The sequence below is a fragment of the Cololabis saira genome, chromosome 11 (assembly GCF_033807715.1).
Source record: "Cololabis saira isolate AMF1-May2022 chromosome 11, fColSai1.1, whole genome shotgun sequence".
NCBI lineage: Eukaryota > Metazoa > Chordata > Actinopteri > Beloniformes > Belonidae > Cololabis > Cololabis saira.
In genome coordinates this window covers 18,978,853-18,997,057 of record NC_084597.1, presented here as the reverse complement: position 1 = coordinate 18,997,057, position 18,205 = coordinate 18,978,853, and the positions used below count along the sequence as shown (strand labels likewise).

Below are 18,205 nucleotides of genomic sequence, written 5' to 3'. Positions count from 1 at the left end.
AATTCATTAATTCCTTTTTTACAAATTTTCAGAATCACTAGATTAATGTAAATATTGATTATATATATTATATTATATATATTATATAGATAATACATATTTATTTTCAACAAATAGGATATCTGCTTATATTTTAGCGTGTTATGCACCTATACAGTCTGATACAGGTCCTTGATGAACCTCTACCTGTTGCTGGTTGACAGAGCCACAGATGACCAATTGAAAACGTAGCGCAGAGAAAACTTGCTTGATGATAAGGTGTTTGCTCAGTGGAAAACACTATAAAGAATTAAATCAACATTCATTTTTTGTGTGGTTTACTGGGGACTGTGGTAGATTAGCTACTTTCCTTTTTTTCTCCACAGGGCTTGTACATGAGACTTCAGCTGCCAGCTAAAACATACATTATCCTAACACACATCTTAATACACCGAATATTTAAAGAGATGAGGTGGATGGCTTGGTTTAACAAAGATATTAATTGAACTTTGGAGTTCACAAATACCACTGCTTACCTGCAACAATCAGACAGTCGAAGTTAGCATTGCATTTACAAATGCCCAAAATAACTAACATGGATCCCACCTAGTGGCTCAACTTTATACATCCTACATAATAAAATGTGAGAATGCAATTACTATTAAATAATATTGTTTCACTAATTTAGTTTACTAATGCACTGAAACCCATGCTGTTTGCTTTATTTGCACCTTTAAGAGGTAAAAATTATGATAATGCAGCTGTTTTCTCACAATATGAGCCATTATTACATTATGAGCTGTTAATACTTTATGAGCTGCGCCAGTAAGGCTCATAATGTAATAAGTTATTACATTATTACATTATGAGCTGTTAATACTTTATGAGCTGCGCCAGTAAGGCTCATAATGTAATAAGTTATTACATTATTACATTATGAGCTGTTAATACTTTATGAGCTGCGCCAGTAAGGCTCATAATGTAATAAGTTATTACATTATTACATTATGAGCTGTTAATACTTTATGAGCTGCGCCAGTAAGGCTCATTATGTAATAAGTTATCACATTACATTATGCGCAAAGCCGTTATTACGTTTTGCGCTCATGATTTTATTACATTATGAGCCGATTATTACATGAACTTTTATTACATTTAAGTTATTACATTATGAGCCGTTATTACATTATGAGTTGCTACAGCTGTATTAGCTTGGCAGACATGGCTTATTTATTACCCTGTGATGCTAATTGATATGACTTTACATTCATTCTCCAATCAGTCATCCAGTTTTCTTTCACTCCTCTCTTCAACCATCGGTCTCCTCTGTCCCCTTCAGGGTTTTTTTTAGATTAGATCTTTATAAGTCATTGTAATATACCAACAAAAGAATCTTGAAAAGTAGCTACTAGAAGAAGAAGAAATTAAAAATCAAACACATTTCAGCTGTGATGTAACTACTTCAAATATACTTTATTTGTCTCTCACAATACATTTTTGTGTCTGACAGAAAACATCAAAAGAAGATATAATGCAGAGGGAGCAGAAAACAAAGAGACTGAGGCATGAAAGCTATTAAAACTCTTGAGGAAAAAAATCTTTATAAAACGCTCCCACAGCCAGTAACGATGATTTTCTTTAAAAAATAAGTGTTGACACGTATATTTCTTACTGATTGTTTTTTTTTTTTAAATAAATTATAGAAAACAGAGTTGGCACGGATGAAACCGCTGATGGACCAAACGGACGCCTTCACCGCCCGACGCCCATCGTCTGGTCTGAACGGGCGTCGGCGTGCCAGTCGTCACCGTTCATAGGAAGGGCGTGGTCTTAGGATCAGATCACATCTTTTAAATTCTCTTCATGAATAGAAATCTTTGTTACGCTCTAGCAAAAATATCCTCTAATCAGCAGCCGTTAAACATTCAGAGCTGCTGCTCGACTAATTCTTTTTTTTATTCATTTATTTATTTTTTTGTAAATTCTGAAAATCAACAACATTTAATATCCAAAACTCAAAAAGATACAGAAGCAAAATGTATAAAAAGCAAAGCAAAGATGACAGAGGCTGCGTATTTACAACAACGCCAGGTCTTTTACAGTGAATCGCAACAACAGCTGGACCAACAAGTGAGATGCGACAGGATTAAGGCGTTTTTAAGACCTAGATTGTTAATAAAGTGACGACATAAACTGAAAACATTTCAACCACCTGATTCAGCTTCTGTCCTTAAAAGTCTCTGTTCTACAAAATCTAGCAGAAAGTGTCAGAGGCGTTGACTCGCCAACTAAAATCCTGCTGCAAAGCTGCATACTAGATGCTGTTTTCTATGTACTAATTATCACAAAAAGAACAGTAATGGCCGACCCGGCTAATTATGGCTTGACATGTTGTTCAACTTTTTTGAAGAAGAAGAGCCATTAATAAAATAAAATAAAAGTGTGTGTGTCTGCAATGATGGCCGAGGATTAAGGCACCTGTAAGGACCTCGCTGTGCCTTTGGTTTATACTGTGACAGAGCTGCAGTTCCACCAACTTCAGCACTGAGATGGAACAAGAACCGGTTCGTACAATGTGACATGACATAATTCCACAGCAACAACACTTTAAGGTTTTAGCCATCAAACGCCACCAGCACCAGAATCCTCCTGCTGGCTTCAGTGGTTTCCAAAATCTTTTCAGCTGAAACGTGACCTGAGAAATGATGGGATGCAAAAGTCTTGTTTTTTTTTTTTTTTTGCTTTTTTTTTTGTATAAGTGAAAAAATCTAAACAAACAAACAAAAAACACAAGTACATTCCCACTCATAGTAAGTCACATTTTTTTCTTTTAAATCTGCATTAGTTCTTTATCCCCACCAGGGGGCAGGATCATCACACTTGAACTAATGGCCTCTCTTTTCTTTTCTACGTTTTTTTTCTTCTGTTTTTGTTTCTTTTAATCGAGTGCCAAAGCTGCAATGCAAGCTGAAATGTGTTGGCAGGATATGAGATTTGCCTGCAGAGAAGCCAGAGCCGATTTGCATGAGGAGCAGATCATGGCTCTGGACCTGCCCAGCCCGGTCTGATGTCCAACAGCCCCAGCACCCCAGCACACACCCACGTACACGTTTTCCAGGCCGGTGGAGCTACGCACGGACAGCCTTATGCCTGTTCACACACTCACAGTTTGTTTCTTGTTTTCTGTGTCTACAGTTTGTGTCAGAAAAGCTTTAAATGAAAGATTTGATATCTAAACAGCTCTCGTACACCTCCGTTTGTATCATGCAGTGTTTAAAGCTATCCGCTCTAGCTGCTATCAATGCCACTGAAGCTCACGGACTGAGATTTTTAGGATTAATTTCCTTTCACCTGGATGACCTCAGAATCCTGCCCTTGGTTGTCACGTTTGGACTGGACCTGCTGCTTGGAGGTCTGCTCCTTTACCATCTCCAGCTCCCTCCCACTTTACAGGGCTGACAGATACCAGCCTGGCCAGCCCTCCTCATTTTTTCACCCTTCGACACGTAGAATTAAGTTGTCCGCACCGGATGGGGCCTGATTCTACACCAGAGGCCCAGACCTATTTCCAGGGGTGGCCAGGCTACACCGGGTACACGAGCGACTAAAAACTTTGGTCCCACACGCAAGTCAACGTGTTGTGCAGCCGCTAACAACAGTTTTAAGATGTCCACTCACATCCTCCATTTTTAGCTAGAACATCTGGCTTTTGTCACTTTTTATCCTCAAGATTTCTTTACGCAACAACAGAAAGGTATAAAAAACGAAACAATTATTAACAGTAACAGTAAGTTATTGAGCGTGAGAAGCGACAAGCAACAAAAAGGAGCTTAAAGTCGAGAAAGTGCAGGTTTGTGGAGTGTTTACACTGAACGGTACAGATTCTCAGGTGACCTGTAATATCCACAGTTACACAGAGCTGCTACAAGGAATACTACCTGGAGGGGAGGGGGGGGTGGAGTGGGGCCAGGCCTTCAGACGACAACCTGCTCTCCGCTAAAAGAGCACCACATCCAGCTAAATACTCGCACAGAAGGGGCTGTGATCTGAGTCACAGACAGCGTCACCGTTCAGTCACCGACGTCTCTCAGTCTTCTAGCCGTGTCCGGGAGGTCAACAATCATCCAATCACGGCTGATTGTTCCTCTGCGGGGGCTATGTCCACTTTGCAGACCACTGCTGCGACTGCTGGATGGGTGGAGGAGGAGGAGGGGTTCAAGATGGAGGGGGAGGACGCAGGCTCTTGCACTTCATCTCGTCCAAGGTCTTCCAGTACTTGTAGTTCTCTGACAGGTGCTCCATCAGGCCGGGCAGGCCGGCAAAGGCTGTGGAAAACACACAGAGCAGGTGAGGCAGGTACAAGAAACGTATGCACTACGGCTGCAGACGCTGGAGGACTTCCAGGACAGAATCCTTATATTTATACATTTATTAGGGCTGGGCGATATGGACCAAATATCTCGATATTTTCTAGTTGAATGGCGATACTCGATATATATCTCGATATTTTTTCTGTGCCATAATTGGGGTTTCCCCCAAAGCATTATAGCATAGCATCTCTGTTAGCTTCATTTTTTTCTGAGGCAAACCCTTAAAAAAACAGTCAGTTTTAATACAAAGCCTGGTGCCAAATGTCACACAGGTTCCTTTATTAACAGAGATCTGCACAATATCAAAATGTATAAAACAAATGAAATAAAAATAAACTACCTGCATATATAGAATAAAAATGCTTCTTGAATAAAATAAAACAATATCCCTTTCCTGCATAACAATTAAATTAAAATACACTGTACAATGAATACAATGTAGACAGTAACAGGCCGACTTTTCCCCTGAGGTTGACAGTTGTGCAAATAACAAAACATTTGTGCAAATCTCAAATAAAACATTCAAGTCAATTTGTCACAAAATAAGCTATATCAAAATCCAAATTTTTTTTTTTTTTTTTAAATCGATATAAACGATATTGTCTCGTACCATATTGCGTTTGAAAATATATCGATATATATTAAAATCTCAATATATCGCCCAGCCCTAACATTTATGTAACAAAAAACTGGCGTATATTCATTAATAATGAGAGGAATATAATCCAGGTTCAGGGTTAGCCCTAACCCCAACCCTGTCCTCCCTGATGACCTGGGCTTGTTAGTGGTTGGAGCAATTCATTGTCTGCCTACTATCCTTCCTGGTACCGACAGAGTCCTGGATGAAGGTAACTGGTCCTCCTTTGACTCATGGCCCAGTTTACTCAGCCCATAAGGGTCCTCCTAGACCTCCTCTGCTTAGACTCCAGTCAGGGCCGAAGGGGTTGCTTTGTGGATACTTGGCTAAGGTTTGCCCCCCGACTCTGAGAGCCCAACGCAGAGCCAGTCCCAGCAGTCTAATAAGCTGCGTTATCTTCATAACAATTCTTACCCCCAGTTAGGTTACAGTGAACTGTTTGACATCACAGACTGAATTCCAGCTGTCACTCAAAAGCTGCTTATATATTCAGTGAACTGCAACCTCCCCTCTTTCTGCACTTCCGACAGCTTTGAAAGCCAGATGTTTCCTCTTGGTTCGAGCTCAACTTTAAACAAATTTTTTTGCAGAGGGAACGCTTCTGTCATTCATCCTTAAAGACCCCCAAATAAACTAAAACTTTCGTCAGATGTCCAGGAATCAACACAAACACCGTCAGTGAAATGTAAACCGTCCGTACACCTGCTATCGCTCTGTTGCTGTTATCATTCCCCGTGTGCTGCCTGGCAGGAAGCTGAGTTTGTGTGAGGATGTGTGTATGTGCCTCCTCCATGCACTAAGCCTCATGTTATGTCCACTCTGCAATGTCGCTCCCACATTGCAGAGTTTGATGGGGTTGAAAGATCTCGCTGCCTATTTTTCTCACACACAAAGCTCTCGCTCTGCGAAGAGTGTGTGTTCCCAGCGTGCAGCCCGCTCGGGCCGGCTTGTTTGTGTTCTCATTTCCGGCTCGTTAATGACCCGTACTGCATCCCTGACCCCTGCCGTGAACTGACACTGACCCCGGTGAATTAAAAGCGCCTATGTGTGTGTGTTTTATGCTTATGGACGGGTGAAGTTCTGCTCCACTGCTCGTCCTTGCCGAAATCTAGAGATCATAAACCCCTATCCCTGCCAGTATTTTCCCTACTTCCCCTCCCCTGACGTTCCCGCAGTTCCTCTCTGTCCCCACTGGCATTTAAAATGTTTCCGTGACATCAGAGCTGTGCTGACAGTAAACAAGTCCCATCTCGGGGAGTCTATACTAGGAGGGGAATCAGTGGGAATGGGAGCTAATATAAGGCCCATACATCCCTTCTCCTGTTTCATGACTCTACTCCTTCATCCCTTTCTTGTGATTTACAATCCTGCAGGCTGTTATGACAAATATAGACAAGACAATATGGTTTAGTTTCACTCGTTCTGTTTTAATGGTTTAAAAAAATGTGATCATTCAGAGTCCTGTGTAATGAGAGTTCACCAAATGTAAACGCGTCAGTCTTATGTTACCACGAAGGACCTTGTCTTGTCTCATTGGAAATAAACTCAGACGGCATTTGATTGGTCTTTCAACTCCTCCAAGTTCTAGTTTGAAGTCAATGCAGCACTAAGAAAAGCTGCAGTACTTCTACTGACCACTAGGGTCTCGATCCAGGCTTGCAGGGCTTAAAGTAAAAACAAAATCCTTTTCACTATGGATGCTTTTGATATCAAGTTTCGCTAGTTGTCATTGTGTTTGACAGGGTATAAGACAGTGGTCGGCAACCCAAAATGTTGAAAGAGCCATATTGGACCAAAAACACAAAAAACGAATATGTCTGGAGCCGTAAAAAATGAAAAGTCTTGTATCAGCCTTAGAATGAAGACAAATGGTGAAAGGAGAAATGTCGAAAAAAAGTCAAAATGTGGAGAAAAAAGTCAAAATTTAGAGAAAAAAGTCAAAATGTTGAGATTAATGTTGAAGTACAATCTCGAGAAAAAAGTTCAAATGTTGAGAAAAAAGTCGAAATGTCGAGAAAAAAGTCGAAATGTCGAGATTAAAAAGGAAAGGGAAAAGGAAGAAAAAAAAGTGGAAAAAAGGAAAGAAAGAAGAAAAAATAAAAAAAAAACAAGAAAAGAAATTAAAAAAAGGAAAAAAAGAGAAAAAAGAGAAAAAAATGAGAAAATAAAGACAAAGAAAGAGAAAAAAAGGAAGAAAAAAACAAGAAAAAGGGGAAAAAAGGAAAAAAAGAAGGAAAAAGCAAAAAAAAACAAGAAAAAAAGGAAAAAAAGAGAAAAAAAGAGAAAAGAAAGAGAAAGAAAGAGAAAAAAAGGAAGAAAAAAAGAAGCAAAAAAGAAGAAAAAGGGGAAAAAAAGGAAAAAAAGGTGAAACATTTTTGAAAAAGCCCCAGGAGCCACTAGGGCGGCGCTAAAGAGCCGCATGCGGCTCTAGAGCCGCGGGTTGCCAACCCCTGGTATAAGATGACCTACAATCTAAAATATGAATATTTTAAACTAAAAGTCATAATGTTATAAGGGCAGGTGAAACTCAGGCAGGCTAATTAATTGGTGGAATTATTGATTAGCAACCATTTAATTCAGTAATTCAGTAATTTTTTAATTTGCAAAACACCTACAGTGCAACAGTTCAATAATAAAATAGAGGAAAGAACCTGGCTGGCCCTGAGGAGGTGATTGCTGGGGTCCTCCCTCCTAACTTGTGTCAAGTCCAGTCCTCTTTCCCTTCATAACGACACAATTGTCCAGTAGAAAACTTGTGACTTGTTTCCACTCAAGCTCATAAGACTGCAGGACATTTTCTAGTTCCAGCAGAAGTATTGAAGCATTGGCAAGATTAACTTTTCTGCTTGCCAGATGTTGAGTTGTTACTCTGGCCATATCATCGTCCAAAAAGCGAACAAGTACTTTCATAATTGTGTCCTGCTCTTTGTCCTGGTGGCTTCATCAATGTTTAATGAAAACACTCTTTTTGAGCTTCTCTGATAGCCGTTTTTTAAAACTCTGGTGCCATGCCATGTGTATTCATATAACTGGCATGCTGATTAGAAATGCTCAGGTTTGTCAAAGCTTTTTCATCAACAGCTAATTTTTTACATAGAATACAAGCGGTTGAGCAATAGTGAAGGATGCATCATGTTCAGCAATGAACGAGCACACACGGATGTTAGCATCAGAAACCCAGTGGGCCATTGGTGCCGGTACGTCAGCAGTGGCTGTTGCTCCCGGTGCGTGAGTCGTGTGCTGAAGAGCCGCACAGCAGCTCTATGAGCGGCATCTCCTTCGTGGCGAGGTACAACTTTTTCCTGCTACTGGCGTACAGTAGCTTATTAGAGCAGAGCGTGCAAAAGCAAGCACCTGGCTCTCTTAGCTTCTGGCACCAGCTACACCGAAACAACTGCCGTCTCCGCCCATTTCTTCCATCCATGGCCAGCGCCAGTTAATTTTCAGTCCTTTATCGGCCAAACCATCCTCTCCAGACTTCACTAATTTTTTCTCCATCTTGAAGTCGGTGATACACAAGTAGGGTTGCCACCTTTCAGAAATAGAAATAAGGGACGCCCTGATTGCAGGAGCCAAAAAAAGAGCCCTAAAACTTCTAAACTGAATAAAAATGTGTTTATTTTATATGAAAAACAAAATGCTTTGATTTAAAGTTTAAAATGCTTTAATAGCATTGAACTTTCATGACTGTAGAGACAGACAACCATATAGCAACTGAAATAGCCTATGCTACGTATGTCCACATCAGCCCAGATGTATAATATACATACAGGTGAAGAATATGGTGTAAAAGTTAATTTATTTCAATAATTCAACTAGAATATGGTGTAAAAGTTAACTTATTTCAATAATTCAACTAGAATATGGTGTAAAAGTTAATTTATTTCAATAATTCAACTAGAATATGGTGTAAAAGTTAATTTATTTCAATAATTCAACTAGAATATGGTGTAAAAGTTAATTTATTTCAATAATTCAACTAGAATATGGTGTAAAAGTTAACTTATTTCAATAATTCAACTAGAATATGGTGTAAAAGTTAATTTATTTCAATAATTCAACTAGAATATGGTGTAAAAGTTAATTTATTTCAATAATTCAACTAGAATATGGTGTAAAAGTTAATTTATTTCAATAATTCAACTAGAATATGGTGTAAAAATCAACAAATCGCGTCCCATATTAGTTCAATACGGGACACAACATTTTTTTCTCAAATAAAGGACAATTCCGTATTTTACGGGACGGGTGGCAACCCTATACACAAGTGTTCGTGTTCTGGCGGGCTGAAACACCGCTCTGCGCCCTGCTGGCCAGCTCTACTTCTGATTGGCTAGTGTTAGTTTGGTTGAGCGCCAGAGCTGCTTTCCTCTCATTCCATTGGTAGACGAACTCAGTTGAATCAAACTAACAATATCCCGTAGCCTATCAACACATATTTAAATGTAAACTTTAAAGTTACTCATTTTTTCATTTTTTTTTTTTTTTTTTTTTTTTTTTTTTTTTTTTTTAAATCAGTCAAACTCCGCACGCCGAGAAAAAAAAAACTCCATACGATGGAGATCCGGCACGGCGCCGGAATACTTTAAGCCCTGAGTACCTCTTATCTATCTGTATATCAGCAATAAGCATACTTTTTGGTCTCCATTGCTTGACAAAGTTGATGAGCTGCAACTTACTCAACTCAAATCCATCTGGCGCTTAAACATCTTCCTACTGAGAAACTGCTAATATGGTGAGAGACGGTGGATGCCTGGAGTGAAAGTCCTAAAACTGATATAAGGTGCCTTGAAGTTTTCAGGCACACCTTCCCGGCCTTTTCAGAAAACAATCGTGGCTTCAGCGATCATCTTGGTGATTGCGGCTACCATCTCTGCCTCGTGCTGTCAGCTTCAGTTGTTATTTAAGCTAGATTACACTGTGCAGCACGTCCACCAACCAAACTCAGGATTCAAACAATAAAGATGCTTTCAGATGTTAAAGTCACTTGTCGTCCTAATATGTGTAGATGGAATATCGATGTGTCAACATTGATCCATAAATCAGGACTTTTTACTGCGATGGATGGCTTTTGAACCAGATTTGGAGTTTGTGGAGTAGCTTTAAATGATGGCTCTTGTTTGCACTCGTCTCATGATAAGGTGACGGATGTGTGTGAGGAGACACTTAAGCTTGTCACAAAATCCGTGAGCTGTGACCAAAAGGTCACTGAATGCCAGTTATACCAGTGTCATCGGCAATGCAATCATTACTCAGGAAGACCAAAGCTGCCTTTCAGGCAGGACGCGGCGTGAGCAGCCTCCACTGCTGAGTTGTGGGTGCAGCACTACGTCACATTAGTGCTGGGCGGTATGACCAAAAATTTATATCACGGTATTTTTCAAAATTATATCGCTTTCACGGTATATCACGGTATTTTTTTTTTTCATGCACAACTGGGTGTTAACCACATTTTCTAATGATTTGGAAAGGAATTGCTGCAGTAAATTGGCTTAGAATGGCCTATTTTACTGTCAAATCAAATCAAATAAATTTGATTTAGGCATGCTTTTCAAAGAAAAAAATCTTTTACAAAATTACAAGGTAGAAAATATTTATTGAACATAAAAAACTGAACATTTTTTAATTTCCCAGCATTATGTTGTTTTGGTTCCACCTCCTGGTGAATGTTAGGTAAAATTCTTATGGGGTTACTTTTTGGTTGGCCAACGATTTATGTTCGTGGTGTGCAACTGTTACGGGAGCGGCCAGTCTATTTCCTTATATTACAACCCCGTTATTAATTGTTCGGTTTTTTCCCCACTTATTCCACCGAACACCGAAAGTGTTTTTTTTGCCATTTTCGGCCGAACAATTTCGGTTACTGAACAATCGGTGCATCACTACTGCTAAACAGTCCCCTCACAAACAGTGTCCAGCGGCGGAACGTAGCGCCGCGCGGCGTTCCCAACGTTGTGTACGCTACTGTACTCACCGGTATTACGGTATATGAAAAATTCATATCATAAGAAAAATAAACACCGGTGTTCGGTATGAACCGGTATACCGCCCAGCACTACGTCACATGCTTAAATAGCTCTTGTTTAGCCTTTACTAGGGCTGTTCGATTAATCGATTTTAAATCGTAATCGCGATTATGTAATTAGAACGATGTTAAAACGTGAAAATCGTAAAATCGATTTTTCACTTTTTCTTTTTTTTTTTTACCTTGTCTGCACACATATTAATGATTGATACCATATTAACGATTGATGGAAATACCTCTCAATACCTGCGACAAGTGCCCCATCGGAGAGGCTCTTTAGTGTAGGAGGGGGCGTTGTAAAAGCCACCGGGCATCCCTAAAGCCAGATGCGGTAGACCGGCTCGTGTTCCTTGCAAAAAACTTGCAAATGTGAACAGCAAATGTAATGACTGACATTACACACCTCTACCTCCTTCATGGGTTGCATTATTATTTAGCATCCAAAGACCCAGTTTAGTTTAATTAGAAAATGTCTTGTTTTATTTAATTGGAAATATAACTTACTGTATGTTTGCAAGTGCTGATTTTTTCAGAGATAAAACTTTATATTTTATTATATTTTTTAAAACTTTTTTCAACTTATTTTACCGAGTTTTGCATTTTATTCATTCATTTTTGGTTTAATAAGAGCAAAGTTTGCACTTACTGCCCAATGGGGCAAATGTTCAATAAAAAAACAGCATATTTGAAATCATTTCTTTGCCTTTTGTCAATTCACAAAATAATCATAATCGTAATCGAAAATCGGATTTTGAGAGAAAAAAATCGAGATTTTATTTTTGGGCAAAATCGAACAGCCCTAGCCTTTACATTTTGCAAGAGGTTGTCGAGTCAATGATGTGCTAATTAAGAATTAAAGACAAAAAGCATGGAAAAAAGCATGGACAGAGCAGTAAGATGTTCCTCTCACCATCCCAGGCATCAAACATGTCATTGATGAAGTAGTCAATGAAGGAGATCTGAGACTTAGGCACGCTGCAGGAGTTCCTGTCGAACACTGGCATCACCACAGGCAGCCCCTGTCGCTTCTCCTCATCCGTCTGCAGGAGAAACACAAAATGAGCCCGGTCAGTTATCATACTTGGAAGATAATTCAATGTTTTAGATGCAAACAGGGAAACAGTTGAGGCGCTCGAAAGGAACAAACAGGAGCCCGTCTTTAAGCTTCCAAACGGCGATGCTTCCCCCTCACCTGTGCAAAGTACTCCTCAGAGATCCGCCCGGCCCACTCGATGCAGAGCTCAAGCGGCCTGCAGGGGTTTACCACATCAGCACACTTGATCAACATCCTCTTGATCAGCAGTCGGTTCTCTGGAGAGTTCCTGAAGGTGGCCTGACCGTCTGACTCGCTGTTCCCGCTCTGTGGGTGGGGGGGGGCACAGGCATGAGCATCTGTTCATGTGCTATTGGTACAATACTTTTACAGAAAGTGATCTTATCAGAGCTTTCCTCGCCACCACTCACGCTTGCGCTGGTCTCTTCAATGGCAGCCATCGGCTTGTTGATGCTGTTGACGAACTTGCTTACATGCTCAAAGTGTCTGGTCATCTCTGTGGCGAGGACCATGTCGATGATGGCCTGCCGCAGGGTACGGAACTGGTTCCTGTCGACAGTGATGGTACAAAACCCTTCCTTAAAGTGTTTAAATGTCCAAATAAAACTAGAGAGTTGTTGATCATTCATGTCTGTTTATTCAGTTGTGAGCAGTGTGTGTGACATGGTGTTTATGCTTGGAGTGTTTTTGAGGCCACACACAAAATCTTGTTCTGGGCCACAAAATTCCTAGGAGCAGCCCTGAGTACGACGTTTGGTCTGAAGGTTTCAGGATCAAATGAGAGCCATACAGTGATGTGCTCTGTTATGGATGCATCACCCACCATGTTCTACATGTATGAAAGGATAACCGGTAGAGATGGGCGGTATGGACAGAAAAATGTATCACGATAATTTCTGGCATTTATCCCGATAAAAAAAATACCAATTCAACAACACCTTTGTAACCATAAATCTATCACCACATTCAGTCTTTGGAGCCCCCAAAACACTGCTCTAAAAGAATACTGAATACTACTAAACGCCATCAATGGGAATCTTTCTTTCTCTTTCTGGCTCATTTCTTTCTTTCTGGCTCATTTCCTTCCTTCCTTCTGGCTCATTTCCTTCCTTCCTTCTGGCTCATTTCCTTCCTTCCTTCTGGCTCATTTCCTTCCTTCCTTCTGGCTCATTTCCTTCCTTCCTTCTGGCTCATTTCCTTCCTTCCTTCTGGCTCATTTCCTTCCTTCCTTCTGGCTCATTTCCTTCCTTCTGGCTCATTTCCTTCCTTCCTTCTGGCTCATTTCCTTCCTTCCTTCCTTCCTTCCTTCCTTCCTTCCTTCCTTCCTTCCTTCCTTCCTTCCTTCCTTCCTTCCTTCCTTCCTTCCTTCCTTCCTTCCTTCCTTCCTTCCTTCCTTCCTTCCTTCCTTCCTTCCTTCCTTCCTTCCTTCCTTCCTTCCTTCCTTCCTTCCTTCCTTCCTTCCTTCCTTCCTTCCTTCCTTCCTTCCTTCCTTCCTTCCTTCCTTCCTTCCTTCCTTCCTTCCTTCCTTCCTTCCTTCCTTCCTTCCTTCCTTCCTTCCTTCCTTCCTTCCTTCCTTCCTTCCTTCCTTCCTTCCTTCCTTCCTTCCTTCCTTCCTTCCTTCCTTCCTTCCTTCCTTCCTTCCTTCCTTCCTTCCTTCCTTCCTTCCTTCCTTCCTTCCTTCCTTCCTTCCTTCCTTCCTTCCTTCCTTCCTTCCTTCCTTCCTTCCTTCCTTCCTTCCTTCCTTCCTTCCTTCCTTCCTTCCTTCCTTCCTTCCTTCCTTCCTTCCTTCCCTCCCACGAGATGACAAATTCTTACCGTGGGGAATTTTTTGGACGGTTTATCGTGAACGGTAAAATATCACCCATTCCTAATAACCGGTGTCAAATGAAGTTCACTCCTCAACTTCTAAACTGAACCTCTCCTACGGAGCTTCCTGCAGTGTTTGCTCGCAGCCTCCTCTGTTTTAGATTATCTGACTTCCTCTCAGCTTGTTAGTGAGTTTTGATGCGGTGATGTCCACTGCAGGGCTGTTCCGAGGGCCTGAATATGAGCCTCATCTCATCCACTGGAAGCCACAACTGACCTGTCGATGTTCTTGAAGATGTTGCCCTTGCTGTCACGGTTGGTGAGCTGGAAGGCGAGAGCGGCATGGTGGCTTTCCAGTACGGCGGTGTCGTTGTACAGGATGGCCAGCTCACTGCCTGCGTTGCACAAGAAGGAGTTGGTCCTGCCCGGGTGGTCTACGTCATGGACCGTAGCTGCTATCAATGCCGCCACCTCGTCCAGCTGGTCCAGGCTGCTCTGTAAAAATCAGCGGAGAAATATACAAGACATCAGTACTGGACAGCACAAACTGCATCTAAACGCTTTGTAAGCTGCTGAAATCGTGTTTTTGATGTTTACAAGCATTAAAAGTTCAACATCTTTTGGTATTTGCTCTTCCACACTTTGTTGTTGGTCTGCAACATTCAGGTGTGGCAATTAACACAATGCTAAGGAGAAAAGACATCAATAATGAGATCAAGTCCAATGAGTGGTTCGTCTGATGGCCACAGGCAGGAATAACTTCTTTGGCATTCTGTGCCCACTCTGTGCCCCCTGGCAGATGTTGACAGACCTCAGCCTCCTTAGAAAATCAGCTCTGACGCTCCTTTTAGACGTGTTTCCAGTCCAGTCCAGTTATATGCTCTATAGATTAGATCTTAGAGCTTTTTCTTAATCAAAGTGTTTTGTCCATGTTAACACAGACAATGAGTCTACCCTGAACTCCTGTGAATACCACACGATCCAAATGTGAGGCCATCCGTCTCATATTTTCTGGACTATAAGCCGCACCTGTATACAAGCCGCATCCGCTCTATTTAAAAAAAAAAGATATGCAAGCCGCAGATATTTTTATTGTTAGATTAGATATTTTCTACATGTACAGAAGGATTTTGAACTGTAAATGATGTACATGTTTGTACCTAAATAGATCCTTTCCTAACAGTGTCTTTTAACACGGCAGCAACTTTGCTGATTAAAACCGGACAGAACCAAGAGAAAATAACCGGTATTTATTCATCTATTTATCTGTTTGAAATCTGCTTCTACTTCTATCTGCTAAAGAAGAAGTAGCGTATTCTTCTTTGCATTTATTTTGTCTTAGTTTTTATTCTAAGCGGTGGAAGAAAAATCCACAGAATAGCCGCACCTTTGTATAAGCCGCATGGTTCAAAACCTATGAAAAAAGTAGCCGCTTATAGTCCAGAAAATACGGTAGTTAAGAGCTTGACTTGCAGCACCACGATGGTCCCAAACACACCGCACCAAAGTGTTGCAACACCAGAGTAAAGGTGCAGACATCAACGTCGGACCGTGACCCTCAAATTTGTGGTGACAGCTGTGGATCAATGGGTAAATTGTCCACCAAACGGATGGATGGTACATCAAACCTCCACCCTGATCCCTTGTGTCAAAAGTCAGTCATTTTGAATGTGTGTGTGTGTTTTATTTCTCCGCTCTAACCTTGACGCTCTCCTTTCGCAGGAAGAAGGCTGTGGCATGCAGCACGTCTGCAGCGTGCGTGGAATTGTGGTAGGAGTTGGTGGAGTGGTAGCTGGCCTCGATGAGCTGCAGCCAACAGCGCAGCGTGGCCTCCGAGCAGTTGAGGAAGTCGCACACGCCGAAACTCGTGAAGATCTTTAGCCCGAGGTACGTCAGCGGTCTGCAGGGATGTACACACAGAGGACCAGCTCAACGCATGGAACAAGGACCAAAACTTAACAATCATCCATCCATTTAATCGACAGTTGGAAAAATTTGCCTATCCTGCAACCATAATAAAAATAATAAAACAATTAGAACTTTATTTAAAAGGGATATCTCTTCAGTTCCATACGTGATCCCATATTGGAATAAATATGTAAAAAATATTAACTGGAAGAAGGTCTGGCTCTCACTCAACCAATACCTGGTGACTAACAAAGTTAAAGAAATTTCATTTAAATGAATTCATAAATTCTATCCTACAAATGATCACATTATAAAAAGATTAAAAAAAAATATTGATTCAAACTGTACTTTTTGCTCTGCAAATTCGACTCACTTATTCTGGCTGTGCCCCATTGTTCAAACTTTTTGGTGTGATATGTGTAATTTTGTGTCTGAAAGAATTGATGTTGATTTGATTTTATTTTGGAAGGATGTGTTGTTTGGTGTTTTTGACCATGTAACAATTAGAACAAAGCCAAAGGAAACGTTTATTATTAATTTGTTAATTATCCTCGCAAAATTCCACATCCACAAATCTAAATTCTTACGCAAAAAACCCTCTTTTTTTACTTTTCATTGTGAACTAAAACAGTATCTGGACTCTATTAAGTTTTCTAATAATTCAAAGGCTATCAAAACCATAAATATATGTAAATGTTTTGGCTTTCTGTTATAATTTCATCCCCCCTGGCTGGTTGTAATGTGTTGTGCTTTTTGTTTTGTTTTTTATTTGCGTTGTACTCTTTATATGTTATAATTCGACGTGAATTTGCATAATGTGAAGTTTTTTTTAATCATTGTTATGTTTGCAATTGTTAATAAAAAAAAAAAAAAATCCATCCATTTAATCAGTTAGTTTCCCTGCATGTATCATTTGACTTTGTTTATTAATTCATGTAGATCTGTTTAATAAAAACACACATGCTGTGGTTTTATGGGCTGTTGGACCTGAGAAAATTACTAGAACCATGTCATTCCTGTTGCTTGGCAAAACATTTTTTGCTAATATAAGATAAACATTTGTTTGCTATGTAAAGGAAAGTTGTGGTTATGACTTCTTGACTGGAAGTTTCCCCAATTCGTTTTTGGAAAGTGAGAGAAACCTCACACACTCAACTTCAGAATCATATCACTGATTATAAGAATGATGCATTATTTCATTCACATGAAATCATAGTAGTGTTTGCTTTTTTTTTTTTTTATCAGCGGATGTGTTGCTTCTATCACAGACTGAGTTGGAGGAAACTGAGGCAGCAGGAGCTCCAAACGAGAGATGGTTGGCGCTTAGACAATATATGCACTCTGGGGCTGACGAGACACCGGTGCAAAAATCAGGGACGTTTGGGCAAGGACAGTCAAACGAGGAACAACACGCAAGGTTACAGCTGGGAACAAGTCAAAGGCAAGACCAAACTACATATCCAAGGATATAAAACAAAATCGTAACGAAAACCTGCACGAAAAAAACCTTTTTACGTGATATCAGAAAGATTTGTAGCATACAAATGTTAATGCTTCCCCCAACTGCTCTGAACTGATAGGATCTTAGTCTGGTTGCTGCTCCGCTTATGTTGCATGCTTCTTTCCCTGATTGGTGGTATATCTATTGAGAGGCATCCAGACGAACCAGGCCGATTCTTTGTACCAAAGATGAAAGACTAACCTTGGATGCTTTGATGAAACTGTCTCGGTACCTTTTGTTTGTCGCTGCCTCCAGCTCCAGGATGTTAAACTCCCAGCATTTCTCGTCATTCAGCATCTCAGCAATGGATGGAGGGACATCATTCAGAGTGATAGGGATGGCCAGCTGACTCTGGCTCATATCTAGCAGACAAACAGAAGCACGGACACACATATAACATACTGTAATCAAAGGTGATCTATCAAATAATGAACAACCAGTACTGGTAAAGTCTGCTCTTACAAAACGGTTCCTTCGAGAGACTGCTAGAAAAATGATAAGACTGGAGCTGCAGCGGAGGCAGATTTTTGGAAAAGTAAACTTTCTTTTTTCTTCTTTGAGCTCTTGTGACTATAAAGTGGTTACATAACAAACTGAGATGGAAAAACAAAACACAAAGAACATTATGATGCTGTTAAATATTGCCTCTTTTTTTTGTGCTTACAATAGTGTTAGGTCTTAAATACCTCTTAAATACTGGTTCAGCATTTAACCTGGCAGGCCTTTATAACTTACTCTTGGAGAAAATATATTCATTCCCAGAGAGTCTCCGCAGCCCGTCCTGGAAGAAAGAAATAAGAGAAAAAAAATTCTGATATATATGTATTTTATTCTAAACTTTGTGTATATCTAAAATAACCAGTCAAAACACTAAAATCAATGAAAACCCAACAAAGAAGGTTTAAGCTCGTTACTTCAGCTACAG

At 40.4% G+C, this 18,205-nt stretch overlaps 1 protein-coding gene across 4 annotated transcripts in view; it reads right to left on the bottom strand.

Annotated features, from left to right (window-relative positions):
• Window positions 1-1,425: 1,425 nt before the first annotated feature.
• The window catches only part of pde8b (phosphodiesterase 8B), an 87,595-nt gene continuing 70,815 nt past the window's right edge, over window positions 1,426-18,205 (bottom strand). For all 4 annotated transcript variants that reach the window (XM_061733901.1, XM_061733899.1, XM_061733900.1 and 1 more), the window contains 8 exons: window positions 18,016-18,061; window positions 17,513-17,642; window positions 15,573-15,771; window positions 14,149-14,366; window positions 12,476-12,614; window positions 12,204-12,371; window positions 11,922-12,051; window positions 1,426-4,304 (listed from right to left, as the gene is read on the bottom strand). In XM_061733901.1, coding sequence (XP_061589885.1) covers window positions 4,195-4,304; window positions 11,922-12,051; window positions 12,204-12,371; window positions 12,476-12,614; window positions 14,149-14,366; window positions 15,573-15,771; window positions 17,513-17,642; window positions 18,016-18,061 — 1,140 coding nt within the window. In that variant the 3' untranslated portion in view covers window positions 1,426-4,194. The remainder of the gene's footprint in view (window positions 4,305-11,921; window positions 12,052-12,203; window positions 12,372-12,475; window positions 12,615-14,148; window positions 14,367-15,572; window positions 15,772-17,512; window positions 17,643-18,015; window positions 18,062-18,205) is intronic.